The 23,863-nt window shown below is 41.6% G+C and overlaps 1 protein-coding gene across 4 annotated transcripts in view; it reads right to left on the minus strand.

The window, feature by feature from the left end:
• Positions 1-23,863, minus strand: part of MYO1B (myosin IB) — a 113,262-nt gene that overhangs the window by 31,437 nt on the left and 57,962 nt on the right. For all 4 annotated transcript variants that reach the window (XM_055811731.1, XM_055811730.1, XM_005241317.4 and 1 more), the window contains exons 7-13: positions 22,488-22,551; positions 13,686-13,784; positions 13,219-13,322; positions 12,213-12,360; positions 11,438-11,556; positions 10,647-10,733; positions 10,281-10,346 (exon numbers count right to left, since the gene is read on the minus strand). In XM_055811731.1, the coding sequence (XP_055667706.1) occupies positions 10,281-10,346; positions 10,647-10,733; positions 11,438-11,556; positions 12,213-12,360; positions 13,219-13,322; positions 13,686-13,784; positions 22,488-22,551 (687 nt within the window). The remainder of the gene's footprint in view (positions 1-10,280; positions 10,347-10,646; positions 10,734-11,437; positions 11,557-12,212; positions 12,361-13,218; positions 13,323-13,685; positions 13,785-22,487; positions 22,552-23,863) is intronic.

The raw sequence follows: 23,863 nt of genomic DNA on the forward strand, positions 1-23,863 counted from the left end.
AGCCCACGCTGTCACGGCCACGTGGCAGGGGCACATAAATCACTACACCTTTGCACATGACCAAGTAAGTCTGCTATATAACACCTGTCAATACCTGTGAAGCTCAAGGTATGGTGACAGAATTTTTATGACTTAAGAGAAACTGCAATCACTTACATGGTTAAATTAAGGAGATCTGTTTGCTAAATGGTATTAAGAACACACAAGCAGATTAGAAAATATTGAGGCAGCACAGATTTCTGTTATCATTTTAGTTGTAGGTAAAGCAAAATCACCAAAGCTGATCACCAAACTTTCTCAGCCACATCAATCTCTGCCCCTCGCACCAATCACAACTGTCAATCGGAGACTGCAAGACTTGCATAGCTCTAGATGAGAAAGCTAAAATTTGGCATGCATCAAACCCAGCACGGCAAACAAGTCATACTTACTGCGTTCTGTTGCAAAAAGAAATAATTACATAAACTGCAGTCAGTATTTACAGCACTTCCATAACAACACAGGATGTATCTAGTTACATTTATTTAGTGTACTGAGCAGATCAGTCTTTTTATCAGGCCTGTATTTGTATGTCATTGAAAATACGAAGTACTACATAAGCGTAACGTATTGCTTCTTTGTAGATGAGCATATCTTTAGGCACCGTCAAATAAACCACGGGATTGGGGCACATCACGGCGTAACACAGGGGAGCATTCCTGCATTGCCACGTCTCTAAATCACCCTCTATCTTTTGTCTCAAAAAGCCACATATATAACCTTCGGCAGACAAATCTCATTAAAGGGAGAGGAGAATAGGGAAGGGAAGAGGGTACTGGGGGAAGAATGAGGAAAAGTTTATTTGACACGCTCAGATAAAGCCATCGCTTTAGATACACTGAGTTTGAAGTAAAAGGACCCCAACTGACTCATCACCTTGACAAAGAGGAAGGGTAAAGCACACTCCGTACCCTCCTGCCAGGCACACGCCACCCGGCGCAGCAAGACTGTTCCTCCGACAGCCCATGTTATTCCGATCGCAAGGACCGCAGGACTTTTCGCTCACGCATTATACGCAGGCTTTGTCTTCAAAAGAGGATGGAAACTGAACTGCAAATCCAGCTAAACCATCTAACTAAAAGGTCGTTAACAATATATTAAAGTAATTGCTAGATGCTTTCCCAATTTGCTAGGTATTTGCAATATTTATGGTTTGCCAAAGAAAGGCAAACCAAAATCCACAGAGTTCTTCACAAATCACTCCAAGCTATGAAATTCTACTTGCCATTGCCAAGCCACTGAAAATTGCTATTCCAGGAAAAAAGTCGTTGAAGAGCAGTAGCAATTTTGTTCTTTATGTACAATACAGAGCAAAAGGCTAACAGTTAATTACAGCCAGGGAAATGGGGAAAAACATTCGGAATTACTGAAATTCTCAAAACGCTTAACTCCAAACAGACCAGAAGATGTTCAGTGAATTAAATACACTTCAGAAAGAGGCATTTTTTTTTAAAGGTTTTAAGAAATATTGTATGAAAAACCAATTAAAGTGTTTATCTCTGGGAAAATCTGAGTAAGGCAACAGAGACTGAGAATTTATCTTCCCTTATTGTATACCTGTAATTTTGAATTATGTGAGGGCTTCACAAAGCATAGATGCATGCTCACAAATGAGTCGTCCCCAATATTTTAACGAAGGCTCCTAGGAATTAATATGACAGAACTAGAAGGGATCTAAAGGACTTTTGACATTGTTTTTGAGAAGGCAATAGAGAATGAATAGTGTCAGTGACAGCACATCACTAAATCTGTTCAGGAGAAACGGGCTGGAAGGACTCAGCCATCAGATACTCTCCTTCCTCTTTACGCTAACCATTTGCATTAAGCCACAGAAAGGGTTTTGACCCACACAGCAGCAGCACTGTCCGACCCAAAATTTCAGGAAGAGTTAGTAAATTCAAATATCCTTAGGAAATTTTAGGAAAAAAAAGTAATAGTTAAGACCAGCACTTCTCAAAGTGTCAGCTTCCCTTCCAGGCTGTGATTCTGCTACTTTAATTTTGAGAGCATCACTTCAATCCCTGCATTTTTATAGCAGCATTTCAAACTATCCCTTTGAAATCCCTGTGGAATACAAAGTATAACCTTTGGGGAAGAAAAAACCACTCAGTTTCTCAAATTAAATTCAAGGTGCTGCAAAACAGAATGTCACTTGAGATAGGCTTAATGTCATGTCAAATTTACAGATACAGACAAAGCAACCTCCCTCAGCTTATCCTCACAATCTTTTATCAGGTGCAACAATAAATTTAGACGAAGTGGAAAAATTCACTGACAAAAATCAAAGCCTACTTCACCATGTTTTTCACTTCACAAGTAACAGTGTCTTGCTCATGCAGCTTTACTCTTTACCAGTCTTCAAACTACTAGACATCAGGGTGGCAATTCACGAACAGCAAGTTTTCGAACTCTAAAAAATGCGGCTCCATGCAAAAATATAGTGCTTATATACACAAGCAGATCATGATGTTGCACCTACTCAGGTTATTAAAAGTTGACCATGAAAAGATAAAAAAGTTCTAGTTTTGAACCGCTGCAATGTATTGCATAAAGATGCTTGAAAGTCTAAGGGAAATATTTTTTGTCCCTTAATGTTACTTAATTTCTTCTTTGGAAGACTCCAATCATGCATATCATGGAATCATCAGAAAAAACACAGATGGGTGTTCCTGATCTTATACATTGTTATACTAGCAAATGCCACCAGCAAAAAGACAAAATATTTTTTTGTTTGTTTAAAAAAAAAATTTGGCTAAAAGTCTCTTACTGATCTCAAGCAGAAACGTCTCCACATGCTGATGCTGAGTGCCACGTCTGGCATTAGATTTATGAACACAAAATACAACGGGCATTTCCCCATTAAAACCAGCTACCTCCTTCTAACCTCTCCCCATAGAGAATTCAGATTCACTTCTGAGCACCCAGGTGCCAGCAATTTCCAGAAATACTGAGGCAACTAGGATACCTACTTAAAACTGAAACCTGGGCACTCTTCCATACTAGTAGGTAGGAATAAATTCTTACCTTCCACCTGCCTACTAGAGTCCTAGTTTTAAGTGTTCTGTTCTCTTGTGTCCTCTCCACTTCACTGTTTTCCCCAAATCAAGCATATGTTGTTAATTCATATCCACAGACTCAGCTGTATCACCAGCATCACACCTACACAAAGTGTTTCTCAATATTTCTGCTTAATCTTTCATCACACCAGCTCTTGCTGACAGCCAATTCAAAAATCTACATGTTGTTCAGTCTACAACCACACTGACAGAGGTATGCAGTAACACCTTTTCAAATACCTTGTATGAACATACCTAGAACCAAAAAAATACATGAGAAGTATTTAAAGGAAAAGCATAATTTAAAACAAAACCCAAACATTGCGGGCTGTGAGACTGACAGTTGAAATCAACAAAACTAATGCCATTAAAATTATTTTTTTGACCAGTATGGGGAGGGGAAACATAGAGAGACTGATGCTTTTGTTCCAACACCTATAGCCCTAGAAAGTAACTTTTCTGCAGGCAGCAGAAGTCTCTGACCCCCTCCTAAGACAGGCAGGCGATCCCAGGTAGTTCTACCAGGCTACCAGGCTCCTGCTGGGGCTCTAGAGAAAAAGCCAGACGGCAAAAGCAATGGAGATGGACAACACACGTCGCTGACATGAGTGGTGGAATGAATGGTGAAACCAACCAGCAAATTTAATTTATATTCTGCTGTGGTGTCTGGGAATAAGAATTTTTATGTATGACCACAGACACATACAAGTTTATGAGATGAAACCAAGAAATATAAACGCTAGAAAGTGAAAATCGGCAAAAGGGAGAGCGTGCATTTAAAGAAAAATTTAAAAGACACTTATTTCACCTTAGAAAGCAATAAGCTACTTGTGACAAGTTCTAACAATTTCTTTTTATTTGTTTGCGAAGTTAATGAAGATATGTTATCAATATCCCTTTTCTGTTTACATACATAAACATTTCAGTAATCAAACTTGTGGAAATCAAACTTAATTGAAAAATATCTAAACTAGAATAAGCTCTTGCTTTTGTGTAAGTATCTCCATAGGCAAAGAACCAGAGAAGTGTATCATTTAACAATACGTATTCCATGTATATGTAATCGAACTAAGTTTCAGTGTATCTAATGGAAGCAACGATAAATGCCGAAGCTTCAGGGATTACCCTTTTTCTGCATTTGTGTAGCACAACCAGCCCCAGCCCCCAGTGATGCTGCCAGCACATGCAGAGAACCAGGCTCTCCGCACCCCATCCTGCTCTCAGCCCAGGTGCCCAGGCACACAATCTCACCCAAATCTGGAAATGAGAAATGAGGGTGAATCCAGCGCGCACGGCGTGTGTGTGATCCACGGGGAAACCCAGGCACAACCGCTTCAACAAATCAGCCTGACAAATTCCAGACCTGGGACAAGAGGCATTACAAACGGGCGGGCACCTACCCTCTCATCACATCCACTCCGGCACGAAGGCAGAGGAGCTGCTGCAGGGCAACACATCACTCCCACCACCCGAAGCAGAGCATTTTTTGTGCACTTGCTCTAGCATTTCGAATGTTTCCTCTGTTGGAAACTGCCAGCCGAGGGGGTTTACGTCCTTTTGCAAAATAAGCCTCTCTAAATACTTAAATTAGAATGTGATTAATTACATGATGATTAACTTCCTGGGGTGCACCTCTGCTGCTGAGCATTCTAGCGCTTAAGGAAATTACTGCTTTAAGTGTTATTTTAAAATTTCCTCTCTATCTGTATATATATATATACACACATATAAAAATAGCACCTAGGAGCCCAACTAGAGGTCCTTCTCTGTAAAGCTCCCCTCTTTCATAACCCTTGCCAGCAGAGACAGCTGATCAATTACAGATTGAAAATTCTGTTCTCTTCCTTCACACTGGACCAGGCTTTGCCCTGCGCCACCAGAGTGAACAGAGGGGGAGGTACGCGCAGCACGCGTTGTGCTGATGGGCAGCAGAAACGGGTTGAACAATTTGGAAAAGCAAATCTATCGCAAGGTAGAGTGCCTAGAAAAGGTGGCTGGAAATTGTGGTCTGGAGATTAAGGGAACTCCCAAAGCAACAGACATCCACGGCTGAGTTAGAGCCAAAGTCAAGACATGAAAAAAGGGTCCCCAGAGGCTAAAAGAATTAAAAAAAAAAAAAAAAAAAAAAAAAGAAGAAGATGAAAAGATCCTGATAAGCCAGTTTGTGTGCTTTTTTTTCCCTCCCCCTCCAACTCTTCTTTCTAGCAAACAACCAGACCCTTCCCCAGTAGAATCTTCCTTGAGGTGGGACAGGGCAGGAATTCTCGAGCCAGCAGCAATCCCTCAGAGCTCAGCTTGCTCTGAAACAAACGGTCAACAAGAAACAAGCTAACTGCCATAAAAAAATAGAAGTGCTATCCAACTGCATCACAGACTGAGAAATGGACCTGGCTTCACTGCTGGGTGGCTCACTTGGCTCTTTTATTAGTATTTTTATTTACTGCTCGGTTTTATGCAGAATGTAATGGATGCTGCCACATTTTTGCATGTCCTTGGGTACCTGGAGCAAAAGGAGTTGGCCAGATGCTCTGCCCAAAGAGAAGACATTCACATTACCTCAGGTCAACCCTCAGCAGGGGTCTGCGGGCCAAATGAGAACAGTCCCTCTGCTTTTGCAGCCTTTACTTTTGCAGCTCTATCCCCGGTGCATCCCTGCTTCTCACCAGGCTAAAACATGTGAACAAATTGCTCTGCCAAGGGACAGAGCAGAGGGCATTCACGCTCCTGAACCGCCAGCTCAGGGCCGGGCACATCTCAAGAATAAGCCTTGTTTGGCAGCCTTAACTTTCATAAAAGTGCACTCCAAGCCATTAGCTTGGTCACAGGGACCAGCTACACAGCGGCACCTGAAAATTCAGAATAAAGCCTTTCAGGTGACTAGTGCAGGCAGACATTCCCATCTCCAAAGGCTAGGCAGGATGAAATATTCACGCTTGCTCCATGACATCCATTTTTACATACCCCAGCCCTTGACTACAGAGGACACACACACAACCACAACAGAAAATTAAATGTCCAAAGCGAGCAGAATGAGCCTTGTACCCTCATCTCTGTTGAAACCTGCCAGCCCTCATTTCTTTTTCATAAACCCCACTCTGACATTCCACAGAGATGCAAAAACCACTTCTGCCCCAAAATACAGAAACAAACATGGAATACACCGGGGCCAGCCCTAACCCTACCCCGAAGTCTGCCATCCAGCTGGTTCTGAAACTCCCAGTGCCACCAACCACAATCCCTACCCCACCTCAAATCACAGTCTAGACGGCAGACCGATGACGTATGCAGCTGCTCAGAATCACGGATAAACATCCTTGGAGCAATTAGTGTCAGGCTTCGAACCCATTGCTCAGGCTCCAGCAGCATTACACAACCCACCCGGTCCTGGAGCCTGCATTTTCACACCGATCCTAGTCCCTAAAGCCTTGCCCATAGACAATTCACACAAGACACCCCCCAAAATTTCAGCCTTTTGCTTTCAAAACACCCAGTCCTAGCATACAGCTTACCACAAAGAGCACAGCAGGAGTCAAAAATAAAGAGCTTCACAGCACCTATTTTGTGGATTGTGTAGCCAAGCTTGCTGTTGGCATCCGCCAAACCCACAAAGGCTGAGGATTGTCGATAGATTTAAATTCCCTAATGTGAATTTTTTGGACAGCCAAGCCCTTAAATCTGCTTTCTTGGATAGCTTTTGGGCTTGTCTGAAAAATGGGGTTTGTGCTTGATAAAAAGGCTAGCTGAAACCAAATCCCAAAGCACATATGCCAGCATTATCAATACTCCAGCACCTTTCCTTTGTTAAGTGTCGAGAAACCTCCAGTTACTTGGTAAATTAACTTCATCTTAAAGTACAGACAACTGCAGAAATTACAGTGGACGGTAAATAATCTTTCAAAAACTGATGAAAAAATCTCAATTATAGAAGCGTTGATTTGCATATAATAGAACAAGACTGCTATTGCCATCAGAAGATGAAGTGTAGGGTCTTTCAGGATGGTAAATCTGGATTTCTTTACTCTTCTTACAGGAGAAATTGTAGGATGTTCTAAGAAACCAGGAATAAGACCCAAGAAATATTGTCTGCCCTGCCCATTATGAAAGAAAAACATCAAAAATCCATGGCAAACTAATGTTTTGGCAGTGGAAGCAGACTATTCTGTAATGTATTCCAATAACTTTTAAGTGAGAAACTCAGGACAAATGAGGTAAACTAGAATATCGTTATTTTATTCTTTCAGCGATCGTGATGGGTAAGTGTAATACTAAACGGAAAAAAAAAATCACCCTTCAATAAACACACATCTTGCTACTTATTCCAACTGTATTAAGCATCACAAGTAAATATTTAGTACGTATATTAAAACCTGCTACTACACACACTTTCTATGTTTTTTGGCATGTTCCGGCTCCAAGGTACAAGGACGCTTCGGGTCAAAGAACATGCACTAATGATAAACCCACCTGATCCCTGACTAGAAACACGATGGAAGCAGGCCTTTTTACCTTCAGCATACCAAATGGCTTACGTATTTTAAATGCTCAAGTTTAAAGATGACAAAGGCTTTCAAATGCATTTTTGCCAAAAAACATTCTTTGTAGAGATGACGTTAGTTCTAACCTTCAAGAACAGACACGGAAATCAAAATCTGACTTAAGGATTAGGTTCAAAAGGGAACTGCCCATTTTTAGCCAGAGGTTTTAAGTAGTTTGTACTTAGATGGACATAGTTACTGCCATCAGCTGCACCTCAGCTAATACTTCAAATGTCTAGCCATCATGTTTACAAATGTACCATGCAGCAAAACGCTCCAAATTCCACTATACTTGTTATGCTATAAATCTTAAGACATTATTGATTTTTCCTTGAGTTACAGCATGATCCAATGTTAAATTTTCATTCACTTATTGATTGTTTTAATATAATTAACTCTAAGCAACATATTTTCTCTGAAGCCATTACTTAAATTCCCAATAATAACTGGGGTTTTGTAAGCATTTTCTCAAAGTCTTTAACAATTTTTGTGAGATTCAATCATTTGTTACAAAACTTGACATAAAAATGTTTGGCAGGCGTCCTCTTAACTGACCTTACTACATGACATTCATTCAAGCAACCACAAGATGAGTTACACACTGCTTACACAGTGTTCATTACAGAATTATTTTACTCAATATAAGGATTGTGACGTAACAACCCAACTACAACTAAGCAGAAAGTTAATTCTGTTTTGCCTTGGAAGAATGTTCTCAATTGAATCAAAAGCAAAGATAAACCAGTGGTTTCTGGTTATGAAATTAACCTGCCTGGAAGCACAGGGATGGCTAAGTGGGTGGTATGGCAAATCCAGCTGATTCAGGATTTTTTAATGGATTGTTTTTCTATCATTCACCCTCCGAATTACAGTACTGCCACACAGTCCCCAAACCAGTAACTGTACTAGTTACCTCTAGAAACCTAAACCAACCCAGTGACTTTTTCAAACATCTTTACATTAACACACGGCACGGTACAAGCCATGTATGCTGCTGGCATACTACCTGGCTCCCATTTGGAATGTTCAGAAACAATTCCGTTATTTCTGTGATGCCGCACCAAGCTGCTTGGCTAGCTCACTCACTACAGGGCTTAACTCAGGAGGGGAAGAGTCTGTCTTGTATGAATGTACCGATAAATCTGATCCTCAAGTCACAAGGCAAACCCTTCCCACCTCTTCCAGTGGAAACAACACTCAGCATTTAAAGGAGCGAACAATAACCACCCATATTATTTCAGAGTTCTTGAGTTTGTATGAATTGGGAAAGCTACACTGTCATTCAGTATGCAAGGTAAGTGGAAAGAGCCCTGGTTTTTCATTTTTCTTCCACAAAACTACCCCTCCTATGCTCAATACTTACTTACGACCTTCTAAGATGTTGAACTCCTACAACAAAAGCAAATTACATGCAAGAAACAACCAAGTCCCTGGAACACCATCCCACAAACCCAGTTACTCAGTTGGCTTGTCTGCTAGCACAAGCTTCTGTCTCCCACCTCACCCTACGTGTAATCAAACATGAAGGAAAGAGCAGGTGAAAACAGGACTCCTGCCCGAAGATGCCAGCAGCACCATTCCAGCGTCCAGCTTGGAATACAAAGGACATACTAAAGGTATGGCAAGGACCAGCTCCAAAGTGGTCTGGCACCAACCTCCATTCAGCCACCTGACTGCTTGCACTGTATTTTCATAAATATGCTCTGGTGTTTAATGCAAACAACACAGCGTAGCTCAGTAAGCCCTCAAAGCAAGTATTAGCTTTGGTTTTCCTCTTCATAGAGGTATTTTCATCTGCACAAACTTTGATGTTAGGCTTCTGAAATAAAACTTACACCACCCTCCCATGTATAATTACTCTTTTCTGGGTTATTTGTATCTTCTACATGGTTTGAACACACTCCCTGGATTTTCAAGAGGCATGTAGGGAAGTGGGTAAGAACTGCAAGTTTTCTACTGACTTTTCTCCCTAGCTAAGTTTCTATTTTAAACACTACACAGATTCCCAACCAAGATCTATAAATCTCTCAAAAAAAACCCTGTCAGAGTAAGATTTATGAAAATGCCCTCTCCCTGGTGTTTTCTAACCCGATTAAAAACTCCTTGTTGATTGTTTTTGTTTCAAAACCCCACCAGTCTGAAAATACTATGGTAAACAGCAGTGAGCCACAGATCGCTAGCTAGGAATCGGTTTGGAATATTTATGTAAGTGAATTGAGATGAAATGGAATATAATTCCTTGCTTAATCTTGACAGAAAAAAGATGTATAGTTTTTGTTGTGTTCTTTGAAGGATAGAAAGCTTGTTCAAAGACATGCACAAAAAGCCTCAAGGGCAGAAATGACACTGCCAGAGTTTCTCTTATGCTCAGAACGTATGTCACAACAAAATATATTTAGTTTACCCATTATAAACATTTATTTACCTATGGTGTAAACCCAAAAGTTTGCCTTTCATAAATTTTTGTTTCAATTGCCAGACATGCTAAGACTTCTCTCTGGCTTACTCTTCTACTGTTGGGGTTTTTTTTGTGTCAGGAATAACAGACTTCATTCAAATTACATGTATTCTGACTACAAGTTAATGAACTACTCTATGAAGCTTTAATAACAGCTCTCATGTTCAACATTTGCAATTATAAAGATCTTACCTCAAAAATTTCAAAGCCATAGATGTCCAGCACCCCCATTACCTTCTTTCTCACTTTTGTCTGTGCCTTAAAAAAAATATTAAACGTCCAGTCGGTCATCTGTACACTTCATACTTGGGAATCAAGAAAACAAATGTATCTCATAAATAGGCTGTCAAATTCTGTAAACCGTTACGCACAGTTAAAATGAATATTTTTATAAGCTCAAAAACAAGAGCAGACAGCAATTTGTTGAGCTGTGATACAGTTATTCACCTGTACCACATGTAGCAGCATACAGAAAAATGAAACGGGCAAATACAGTTTTACCGTCCACTTTAATTTAAAGGATTTCTATTGATTTTTTTAGTTGCAAACCAACAATACCTTAATGCTCTCATTGATTCTGGTGACCAGCCAAGAGAAGAGACGACTGTATAAATTCTTAGCCAGAGCATCACGGGCGTAATAAGCCTCAACAGAAGAAAGAAGAAGAATGTTATAAATGCTGAGCTAATCCTGAAGTTTTTGTATTACTGAACACAGTGAGAGCGGCGGGGACAGCAATGCCTCTGCCTCGGCAGGCACCGAGCCGGTGTAGGGGTGCCAGGGCACACGGGCAGCGCTGGCAGCTGGAACAGCAGCCACAAGCAGGGCACCTCAGCCCTCTTCCTGCTCATCCCTGTGTCCTCTGAAGACTCACCCCCCCCCTTCCTAACCCTACGCGAAGGGGCTTGAGCAGCTGCGGCTGGGGGAACGACACTGCTGCGAGCCTGCGCTGCTGAGGCACGGGTGGCAATGGCACAAGGGGACAGGCGCTGGCGGCAGCGGGCTTTCAGCAGCCCGGGGAATACAACTCACATGAAATTACACCAGTTGCTCTAAATGAAAACAGTCTGCCACAATACTTTCAGCACGCATTTTCTGCAGAACTGTTTGATTTTTTTCATTCTCTGCAACGTTTTCTTATCCTTTATCTTTTTGAGGTAATTCGCACCCACCCCCAAAACAGCCGGTGTATCTGAACACTCAGACACTGCTGAAGCAAAAACACACATGCTAGCGATATGCTTTACTCAGCCTATCGTCGTCTTTATTTGGGCAGTTACGGATTAGTCACATAGAATAAATTGCCATTTAAAACTATATTTTCCTTTAAAATCAGGACCTCTTCTTACCTGAGCCACATTCAGCGTTGTGGAAACTTTCTCTTGCTTGGCTTCAACCGTTCGGAAGCTGAAAGCTCTCTCCAGTACAGACTGGTCTATACCCGTCAGCTCGCAGATTTCCTTGAGTTCTAGCAGAGTACAAATAAATTGAATCCTTCCCTATCATTGCCTTTTCTTCCACAACACTATTAGCTTTTGAGTAGTTCAGGATTCTCCCAAAGGAGGTTTTCTTCAACTGAAGCGGCCCTCCACCCTCTCTCCCCACCGCCCCGCCAAGCAAAGATTTTAAAAATCTGCACAGCCAGAGGAAACCCAGTTATTGGTTTTGAAAGCACTTTCTATCTGGTTATTTCTGTGAAGAAACTTTTCTTCCACTTGCCACAGACTAGTTTTCAGGAAGAAAAACTTCCAAATGAAAATAAATGAACTTTGAAAATGTATGAACTGCAAAAACACAACCAAATGGATTTTTGGTGGCAGGCAGAGATACCCTACTCCAAAGGAACAAAACGCCTCCACTGCAGAATAACCAAGCACTTGCAGCAATGCACAGCACCATTTAACACTGCAGAAGAAAGCATTAACAAAGTGGAATAATCATTTTTGGAATTTCAAGCACAGCGACTGAAACTGCACAGAATTCGACCCATATTTGCATGCAGGTGAGTTTTAGAAACAATCATTGATTCATCTGTAAGGATACTGTATGTCTACAAAAACAATAAAATTAATATTGACTTGAGACAAATTAGTGGTTTTCCTCTCATTGTTAATCTTGTCTTACCGTTCTTATCTTTGATTTTACTTTCATCTAGGCCATTCACGCGAGATTCGGGCTTAAATTCAATATTTCCCAATTTCAGAACGGCTGCCACCACTTCAAAAACAGACTGTGTTTCATGATCCATAAAGCCAACAATCTGCATTGCATTCTGTGAAGGGATGGATAAAATTATGAGATGAAAGCATCTACACTTAAAGAGACCATAAACCTCACCATTTATCTGTTTTAGCATCAATTAGAAACGTCTCATGAATGCTTTTGCTACAGAACATGGTAAGATTACTATGCTTAGATAAGCGAGTTCTTCAATACAAAAGACAGGTTAAAGAAGAGCTGGTAATCGAGCTGGCATGCCAGTCCAGTCCGCTTCCAGGATTCATTGTTTATGGGTTCCTAAAATGCTGTACTTTTTTTTCAGCCACCGAATTTAGTTTATCATCAATCCAATTTTTCACCGTCAAACCAGCAGGTACTGCCAGCCTCTCAGCCCGCTCTGCTGCTCCAGCGCCAGGTAATGTTTACAATCTAAATCTGCATACATGGGGTAACAGGGTCCTCTATCCTTCTGGACCCGGAGCCCAATCAAGCAAAAACATCACGGTAAATCACCCTGAGAACCATCCCAGCCCTGCTTTTTTCTTTCAACTCGGTCAGCATCACCTGGCTCATGAAGCTCAGTCACTGCCATCACAAGCAACTACACAATATAACCTTTTCCATGAGCTGATCAAGGGGTCTGGGCTTTTTTTTCCCCCTTCCTTTTCTTTTTTCTCCTTTCATTTGTTTGCTGTCATTGCTATATTCCTACTAGAATACTCCAAAATCTTGGTTCTTTGCATTTTCTAGCTATAGCTAAGCTTCCCTGTGCCAGCATGCTACAGCCTGGCACAGAGAGCGCGCCCAGCCCAGCGCCCTGACCGAGGGTACGAGAGCCCTGCATCGGTGCTGAGCCCTGCATTGGTGCTGAGCCCTTCGGGCCTTGCACCCAGCCCCTGCTACTCCTTACCCTGACTGTTCTGAAGTTTGCAGCATCGTCCACTCCATTCACTTTGGCAGAATCAAGGCCCAGGTAGTTGTATCGGCTGAAGTCCCGCTCCAGTTTGAGTTTGCCTAATAAATCAAACAAAAATATCACTAGCAACAGCATTCTCGTTAGCAGCTCTTTTATCCCAGAACCAGTATTGTCAAGCACTCCTGTTATCAGTAGGATTAAACTTTCTCTTTTTATTTAGTTCTTTTAATTACAAGCAATAAGAGCAGGCTTCCCTTTTTTGTTTATAATGATTGCAAAGCCAATTCTGACACAGGTATCTGGATAATACCAAACTATATAGTTACTTCAGGTATTTACTATAGCCACTACCACCAATCATTTGAAAAAATGAATCCGTATCCCACTTCCCACGAAAGAAGATGTGTGTGGAACAGCACAATAAGACTCACACCTGAAAATGGCACAAGGCCAACACTTACAGAGGAAGTCTTCCGATGCACCAGACAGTATCTGGTAGAAAATGTGGAAGTTTCTTTCACCTCTTGGCTGCTTAACAACACGAGACTTCTCCAGCAGATCTGAACAAACAAACAAAATCTCTCAGGTCCGGGAAAGCTTGTTGGAGCAAAACTCTTTAATATGAATATAATGCCCCATCGTTTTCTACTTCATTGCTTTGTATCATCAGCAGCAAATTGGATGATGATAAATAGTAGGCACAAACCTTATCACAACTTATTACATTAGTACATATTTCTCAAATAAGTTATTTGAGCAAGCCCAGTAGACTTCTAAACGCTGCAGTCTATGAGCTGCAAAGAAAATTCAGGTCAGGGAGGCAACGTGCTCAAAAGATGTCAGCTGATACACAGCACCACCACAGAATTAAGGTTTGGTGAGAATGATCACACAGGCGAAGGTTTGAAAAGAATGGAAATGTTAACAGGCTAAGCACATGAAAGGGGGAATCTGAATAAAGAAAGAATTTAAACTGAATAATCATGTAGCGTTTTGTGATCCTCAGGTGCATCAGACTATGAAATAATTCCCAGTGGGACTGAGAAAAGCTCCATCACCAGAGTGAGGAAGAGCAGCGCTCTGAAAAGCACCACTGCACTGACCGAGCAGTTTGATAAGAGGATTGCTCCATCCACCGCCGCTAGTGACGGGCACATTTCTAAGCCTTACCAACAAGGGCAGGCATCCAGGCAGACAGCCGAAGTGGACTGACTCGTAACACATGCAAACACTTCACACCCTGCATCATATCTCCCATGGAGGTGACAATACAAAGGTTGTTCAGCCTGCACCGCACTGACAGGCTGTGGTCCCAGCATGCCGGGAGAGGGATGTGGCAAGAACCTCAAGTGTCACTCGCTGCTTTGGTAAAAAAGACATTTTTCCTTTTTTTTCTCACTGGCACACAAGCGCTCCACACCATTTTTCTCAACAGCAAACCCACGGTTCCCAGTACAGAGTTTTCCTTAAGCTACAGATACTCATCGACATGAAGCTGAAGACGTTCAGTGCCTCACCCCAAGTGCATAGCAAAGGGGTCCCCCCCACGCCCACCACTAAGTACCCCCCTCGCAGCTCACCCGGACCGGGGGGCAGTTCTCTTTAAGCTGTGCCCATGCAAGAAGAATGCTCCGAAAGGGAAACTACCACAGCTGGGCTGTCACTCTTCAGAACTGCCACGTCATGCCCTTGGTGCCCACTGCCATTGCCTCAGCTTACAGCCCTTCCCATGGAACAGGAACCAAAGAGAAAACTTTGACGCACAAAATCACACACAAGCCTCCAGAGACCCTCCTCCAAACAAACTGCAGCAAGACAGCTTCAAAAATTATTTTCTGCTCTAATAATTAGCCAATGACAACAATGATAAAATTCAGACACTATAATTAATCTTCTGATTGGCTTATACTAGGACAAGTTTCAAATATTTTTACAGACCAGCTGAACCACATTATGCCATAAACCTGCAATTGCCTGAGAGAAGAACTGTAACCAGCGCTGGAGGCGACAGGGAATGGTGCTCCCAGCAACCAGAGCATGTGGCCGGCTGAAGGCGAACACCTCCTCCACATCTAATGTGTTGTGTGACCACAGCAGAGCTTTAGCCTTGTTTAAATAGACATCTGTGTTTTCATAACTCAACAACCCCACAGTCTCCTTCCTCCCAAAGGTGGCCCTGTGTCAGTAAGGGGAAGTTTTGCACACCCTGATGACAAAGGACACCCAAGATAAACCCAAACAAGTAGCTGTCACATAGTGCCAGCAGCTCATCTTTACATTAGGATGGGGCAGGTTACAGATTTCCACTTTTGTTTTTTCCACTTTACTGGCATCTTTCCTTTTTAATTTATTTTTTTTTTTAAACACAGATAACCAACATCTGATGGTTGATGCTCTGTCAGAAAGGCACAGAACAGAAGGTACAGTTTTCACCGGCAGCCTAGTGGGCAACCTCTAACTTCACCGAAGGTGTGGGCTCTCCCTCTTGAGCTGTGGTTCAAACTGGTTAGTTAGCCTAACTATCAGATTACCTGATCCTCTCTAGTTCTTAAATCCTCACTGAAAGGGAGAGGCTGCGTGACCGTCCGAGTGTTAATACTTGGGCCAAGGGAGCAAGGTGAGCACCGGGTGGTTCAGAGCTGCGCTGGCTGCGAAGGCTCTCCAGTTAAAGTGTTGGAATGGATCGCAGCCAAATTTAATCTCAAAGAAATAAACAACTCCAGCTCCCGCAGCGGCTACACACACTTCAGGAAGTGGCTGTATCCAAAGGATGTTGAAGCAATGCGGTTTGGCTTATTTGGGTTTAAAAATCTTCTACATATAAATTTACTCAAATGCTGTCGTAAAAGCTCAGCTACACATCCTGGCAAAGCATTATATGTAAGCCTTCTAATTACATGCATGCCTTCAGCAGATTTAACAAACAGTTTCTTGCATGCATGTCAAATTAGTTATGTTAGAAGGATAACAGTCTTGGATTTTTTCACTGCGGTTTATCTTATTTATATATTTTTAGAAGCAACAAGGTTAAGTAATTAACAGTCAGATTTCCAAAGTCCCAACTTTCCATGTTCTGTCAGCCTTTGTAATAGAGGAAAACAGCTCCAGAAAGAACTTACAGAAAACCTGGTATCTACCTTAACAAAGCAGCTGCTAACAATTCTTTTTAAAGCTGTATTCATTCTCTGGGCTTTTTCTTTTCTTTCTGTTCACATGCAGGGTGAAATCAGATGGGTAGAAAACACCCTGACCATCTGCCCTACTCCTAAGAAAACTTCCTGCCTTTGTTTGCCCTAATTAGCATTTTAATAAATCAACCAAAATTTTTTTTCCTAAAGCAACTACTGCACAACCATTAGCTTTCGCGTTAACTCTCACATGATGACAAATCCTGTGAATCAGTCAGTAAAAAGAGACGACACAAAGATGCGCACCAGGTTTCTGCACGCATCCGCTGGGCAATTCTTTTTACAGTGGCCTGTGTGGACAGATGGTGCTTATCTATATGAAAACCCACACAAGGAAAAACCCCAAAACTCTAACCATATTACATTTTGTTATATAGTCTATGCAAATTATGTATAGGGACAACACAGAATTGTCTAGAGAGACCGTACAGACCTCCATATGGTGTATTTATGGGTTAGATACTCTTTTCTGCATTATCTGATAATGCTTCTGCTTGAACTGAAACATTTAACATGTTGTGTGTATCAAAACAACTGTAAAAAATAAATTGCTTTGGCGAGGTCCACCCTGGAAACACTTCTTAAATCATATTGTTTAAATATCCATCGCTTCAGAGACTCAAAATCCAGCTGTGCTCCTCAGGTTCTGAAGTTTGTTATCCCTAAATGCAAGAGATTTGTGTAAGCATCCTGCTAAACCATTTGACTGAACCCAACATGAAATAAAAAAAAATAAAAATTGATGCTGAATACTTCTGCAAACTCCAATGTCCAAATTTACATTATTTCTTTTCGGTTACTTGACCCATGAACTTGACCAATGCAGAAAAATTTAGGATATTTGCATTTCTGTAAATACACTAGAAATTGAATTAACATTCAAGAAAGGAATAAGTAAACACTGAGGCCAAAAATGATACTACCTTGGTACATTCCGAATAATCCAGCAAAAGGTTATTTTAGACAGAGTCTGTTCAGCTGGCCGTGACCAAGGACCATTTTAGATATTCACCCAAATTTACAGAACATTTTCTAGTCACAGAAGCTTATCTCTACAGCCCCATCACACTAAATTATGTTTTCTGTTTTCCTACCTTGGTTCTTCAGCTGTCATCAAAAAAAGGCACTGATGAAAAAGAAAATACAGTAGCGGTTTCTCAGGAACTTTTCCCCATTATCCCCCCAAGTGTATAATCACACTCTCTTGAATTAAATGTTTTATCATACAAAAGGTAATTGTATCAAATGAAAACTACTACCTGGGCAGTAAGTGCAGTGAAAATATAATGATCACACAATTTTAAGAGTATTAAACCCTGATTGCTCAAGTGATAAATGATGTTGAAAAACGAGCTAATCAAAACGTTTAGTATTGGGTTTTGGTTGTTTTTTTAAACACCTCCTGATTTAGCCAAGGCAGTTGCCTGAAGGGTGGCAGCTGTGCTAACAGGAACACCAAGGGGGATGTTGGAACAAGTTATTTTTTATTTTTTAAATCAATGAGTATCTCCTTCCATAATATTTCATTGCAAAATTTGTATAACATTTCCCTAAGCAGAGGAGCTCACTAACAGCATCCCATAACTGAAATCAACAGCCTGAGTTGCTGATTTCTCAGTAAGCGGGTAATTACCTTTCCCTTTTAAAAGGAACAAACAAGTTGTAAAGTAATGGCTATCACTTTGCAAACTTCAAAAAGTCGTTGCCTTCGCTAAACATCACAGACTTTTTTCATGTTGCTGCTGGAAAAGACAGCAAAACAGACTTTAAGTACACTGTGCTGGTTAAAAATGGCTTTTCCAAAGCAGGCATCACATCTCCTGTACTTCACCTGCATTACCGCTGTCTCCTAGTTAATCATTAAATCACCAAAGGGATCGGGCAGATGAGGAAAGCTCACCTAATGCTAAAAGCTAGCTATCTTTCAGCAGGAAATTCCAGGTGAAAAGTGAAAATTTAAGGCTTACAAATACTCTGGGAAAGATACCGCAAGTTCCCCACTTTTGAAAAGGTCTGAACGACCGCAAGCATGAAACATTTTGGACTGTACTACGCAAAACCATTTCAACCATAAAATTACAGCGTACACAAAACCAGTCACAAAACTAACAAACCAAGCACGCACACAAATATTGCCTCCAGTACAAAACAGATGCAGCATCTGTGGACAGAGAGTCATATTTTAGAGCTGCACAAGCTATTGCAATTAGCACCTATTACTTCAAAAACAAACATAGCTATTTTTACATAAAATACATATTATTCTGTAATTACATGGAATTAAAAGGTGGAAAAAACCCTACTATTCTCCTTTCTCCTGCTCTCATCCCCACTAACACAGCAGTTACAATAAATGGAAAACTACAGATAGTATAGACAGTTTCTGTAACTTGTTTCCACAATATTACACCCAGGTGAAAGCAAGTGAATTACTCCACACCCCAACTGCCTTTTCCTCACCAGTGCTCTAGAAAAAAAAAAAAATCTCTGAGCACACAGGTGCTAACAAGACTCTTCACTGGAACGCCAGCAACCATAAGCACCCCACGGGAGGGCACAAAACGCAGGTACACCTCAATTCGGGGACAGAAAAGGTCAAGGCAATTCACCGGTTTGTAAACGCATTGACAAGCAGCAGCATACCTGTAAGCTGGGACCGGTGTTTGTTACAAGAGTGATGTGATGCCTGCAGTCACAGATGACAATACAGCAAGGGTTTAGCGTTTGGAAATGCTCACAAGAGTCACTTGGGGTTCCTAACCCCGCACACGTGGCAGAGGACAGCCCCTGAATGGGTGGGCTGGCTGCTAGCTAGCGCCAGGACGTGCACCTCACTCTACAGGGATTCCAGCATCTCCCGCCCATTAGGAGAACAAGCTGGGACCTTTGCAGAAAACTAACAAAAAGGGCTTACTTACGCACCTCAGCTTACCCAGCCTTCTCCACCCTCCCGCTCACCCCCACGCCTCAGTTGCCACCAATGCAAGATCAAACAAATGCAACACATGCTACCTGAAATAATTTTTCTTTTCTAGCCTAAAGCAAAAAAAATCCTGACTGAAGTAATATACTTAAAGTTTGCATAAATCACGTTTATCTCAAATTTTCCACTCTCGCATTTCTTTTTATGACTGTCCAGGATGACACAGCAACATGTCAAACGCCTTAGAAATCAGCGCAGTCAGAAGCTCGGAGCAGCCATGTAACGCACACAGCAACGACTCGATATGTATTTTACGCTGCGCAAACATAAAATTATCTTCAGTTTAGCAACATACCAGTTCTGACCTAACCAGTATTACAAACTCCTTCCACTGCAACCCCTTCCATTTTATTATTCCCATTCTGTTTTACTCCAAAGATTCACCCTTCCGTTTACTTCTGTTTAAGGATGGGGCCAGGCTCTTCTTGGTGGTGCCCAGCGACAGGACAAGGGGCCACGGGCCCAAACTGCAGCACAAGAAGTTCCATCTGAACGTGAGGCAGAACTTCTTTCCCTGGAGGGTGGCAGAGCCCTGGCACAGCTGCCCGGAGAGGCTGTGGGGTCTCCTTCCCTGCAGACATTCACATCCCGCCTGGATGTGACTCTGTGCGACCTGCTCTGGGTGACGCTGCTTTGGCAGGGGAGGGACCAGATGGGCTCCAGAGGTACCTTCGACCCCGACCAGTCCGACATTCTGTGGTTCACGCAGCTTCATAGCATTTCAGAGTAGGACAGACCAGATAATTTCAAACGAGACCTTTCAGCCTAACAGGTCTCTGCTGATCTTTACCAGTCTGATAAAATTATTAGCTTGTCTTCGTTACCCTTCTTGCCACCAAAGTACACTGGATGTTCACCATGCCTGCTTCCAGCCACTCACAGTATGAAATCCAGCTTGGTGACACAGGCTGTGATCCAAAAAGCCCACTAACTTCATTGATGTTTGGAAATCAAGCTTGTCAGATACAACTATTAAATTTTAATCCGTATATTAGGATATCATATCAACACCAAACCAACAGATGGTCAGAAATTAAAGAATATTTATGCAGAAAGTAATCACACTTTCCCTTTTAAGGATAGGAAACTTCAGCACTACTTGGCTTCCTACTTGATGAATTAAGACAATAAATCCCGAATTTGACTAACCAGGGTACATTTTAAGTGGTGTAAAAGAATTTAAGCCACCGGTATCTCCAGAATGGTGATGCCTCACAACAGAAACGTTTCTGTTGCAGTGCAATGCTGCAGACATGTGGGAAAGACCTAAGGCAGGACAACTTCCTTTAGAACTGTACAGAATTCAAACTCTCCTTCAAAGGGAGATGGGCGGGCTACCAAATTTTGTGAGCACTAAATCAAAGTTGATATATATTAATAGGCAGCTGCAGGAACTCAGTATTCACCTGTGACATACCCTGTCAAGCGTGGGATGCTTCACAGTCCAACAAGTAACACCTTTTCCACAACAGGGTTTATACATAAGGTCTTTATTCTTAAATTTAAATTCAGCTGCTTGCTATTAGATATTTCTTAATTGTGAGAAGACAGGGAGAATGCCTAAAATAGATGTCTTTTAGGAAGATCTAAAAATGTGTCTGCCCTTGACTACATATGTCATCACATCATCGTAATTACATATAATGTTATAATTAGAACATGCGAAGATTTATACAGCAGATAAACTATAGAGTAACTATTTGGATCCCCTTTATATATGACATAATATTTTAGTTAGATGACTCAGGAGAGTACTTTCAAAGTCAAACTGTTGAATATCCACTCTACAAAGGAGGGTTCATTTTTATGCATCTACTTTGAATGTGAAATAAAAGCAAACAAACAAACACAGCTAGCTTGCTAGAACCTTTTTGTTCACATTTAATTATTGATGAATACCCTGAGTACATTTGGACCCTAGTTTTGTTGACTGCCAAATGTCAAAGTTAATACATAGCCATAAACACTTAAATAGTGACTGCTGTGACTGTCAAGATCTACTCTGTCACAAAAATCATGTTCCTTCAGGCACGGTTCCAAAAGGTGACCTGGGCCAGAAAAAATGTTTGCCTACAAAAAAAACCCCAAACCTTTATTTATGCATAAAATTCTTCACAGTTTTTTAAAATGTTTATACTATATATGGAAAGTACACTTCACCTTGGATTATTCTCATTATTTCACAACTAGTAAAATGCCGATGGAGTCAAAAGTCAGTTTCAAGAAACAGCGTTGAATTTGGCTGCGTGGGCAGAGAGGTCAAGGCTAGGTCAGTGACACCTAGCATAGTCACTCACTGCCCTCCAACCCGTTTTAAAAATAAGAAAACCAAACAAACAGAGCTTTATATAGCACAGAAGAGCAATTTATTTAAAGCTGCATTTAAACCCTTGAAAAAAAAAGCAAGTCAAAGCATCCTGGGCCGGCATTCAGTTCACAGCCTCTTTTTACCCAACACTGAGCTGGTTAAACTTTCTGAATTGCTATGGATTTCATCACAGCATCTTCATGTCAAGGAACTACCTCCAAGGCCACCTCTGCCTCCCTGAACTCAACAGCCGTCCATCCCCTCGCAGCATAAGCCTTTTCCTCCACTGCCAGGCATGTTAAAACCAGTACAGAACGCTCTGAGTCCCAGCAAGCATACCCACCTGGTGGTGACCTCCGGCGTACTTCCTATCACCCTGACAAATCACAGAACAGCGATCTCAGACATCACCTACCATAAATACAAGACCCATCAAATCAAGTGATACAACTGACCCCAGGGACTCGAGTCAAAAAAGAGCCTGAGATTCCCTTACTCAGCTGCTGCCAGCCCCAGGGACAATGCACGAACCCACACACTTTATCAGCATCTTTCAAACACCACAGCACGTTCACCATTCATGCTTACTTCAAGTCAGTTTTCACTTACTCCAACATATGCTGAATAGCACCAAAATAACAGAATTAAAAAGCAGAATTTATTACATAGTACAGAGAGATTTGGTTAGACAAACACAGCTGATGTTTTCAACAATTTAACCATCCTCCTTTCTGAACAAAACATTTAAAGCTGTCGATATGCTGAAACCAAAAGCAATACTCACAGTTGCTTATAACTCCTCCAAGTGGGTCCCCCTTGAAGTCAAACTCAATATCCATGTATTTTCCCTGTGAAAGCAGCATGTTTTAAGACTGTAAGTTCCGTTTAAGAAACAGTGACTAAGACATTTCTTAACAAGTTAGTCGGTGGTTTTTACAGGCTAAAAGAGCAACCTGGCAAGTGACTATACACTTTGTCAAATTGTGAGAAACAGAAAATTATTCAAATTTCTCAAGACAATCGCACTATCAGAGCCAGAGATTTTCACGAGAATAGCTTTAATCAGGTTTGTAAGGCAACCCAACAATTTGCTCAGTTCCTAAGGTTATATGAAGAAAATGCACGTTATACCAGCTTTCACTAGAATGCCACGACCACCACCACAACCACTCACGGCCGTGCAGGTATTGCCATGCTTACTGACAGAAGAAAGCAGGAAGAAATGATCTTCCATGCAGATGTGTCTCCTCAGTGTATGATCTCCTCGGAGCGGGAATCAGGGCAGTTGAAGGACAGCCACTAGCTTTGGCTCGAGGGACCGGCTGGCAGTGCTTGCTGCTGGAAACCGTGGAGCGCCTGTCCCTAAGCGCGTGTCTGCTTGTAAAAGTGACGGATTTTCCCCTCTGAACTCTCCTTCATAACTCAGGAGACCAGAGGCAACAATTAACAGACTGCCACCACAAAACGGATTTCATTTGCAGCCGTACTGGCACAGCATGCTTCCTTAACTTCTGTTTGACTTTTCCACACCACAGAAGACCGCTCTGGTCTTTGCACCATTTTCATTTAGATGACAAGTGCTTAATGGAGTCACAGCTACATTTAACAGTGACAAAACAGACAGAGCCGTACTGTGTAGAAAAGGCAAAAGCAGCGCAGCTCACTTTGGCAAGGAAATTTAGGAAGATAAAAACTGCTGGTAGGAAGTCAACCAAATCCCACAAGCCACACACAGGAATGATCTCACCACCCTCTGGTGCTTACTTAACAGTGGACAAAACCAACCTATTGATAAGAGAAGCCTTGTGTTTACGCTTCTTTATTCACTGCTTTTAGGAAGAGTTTTCTTCTTTTTCTTTCTCTTTTAACTACAGAACATAAAACCCAAGCACTTTACACCGAGTCCCTCAAAGCTACTTTCTGCTTTACTGGGTGTTTTGTCAAGATTGGCTTGACTCTGCTTAAAATCTCTTCTCCTTGCTGGCTCCTGAGGCAGGCTAGACAGGACAGTTCTTGTACTTTTTTGGTCGCAATTAATTCTGAGCAGAGTCAAATCTCTGAGATAAAGAATTAGACCAGATAATTAAATTTTAATTTCCTAAGGACTTGGCCAGCTGGATGTTTCCAAAAGTATTTTTAGCTTTGTGTTTACAAGCAAGG

The sequence above is a fragment of the Falco peregrinus genome, chromosome 8, assembly GCF_023634155.1.
Source record: "Falco peregrinus isolate bFalPer1 chromosome 8, bFalPer1.pri, whole genome shotgun sequence".
Lineage (NCBI taxonomy): Eukaryota > Metazoa > Chordata > Aves > Falconiformes > Falconidae > Falco > Falco peregrinus.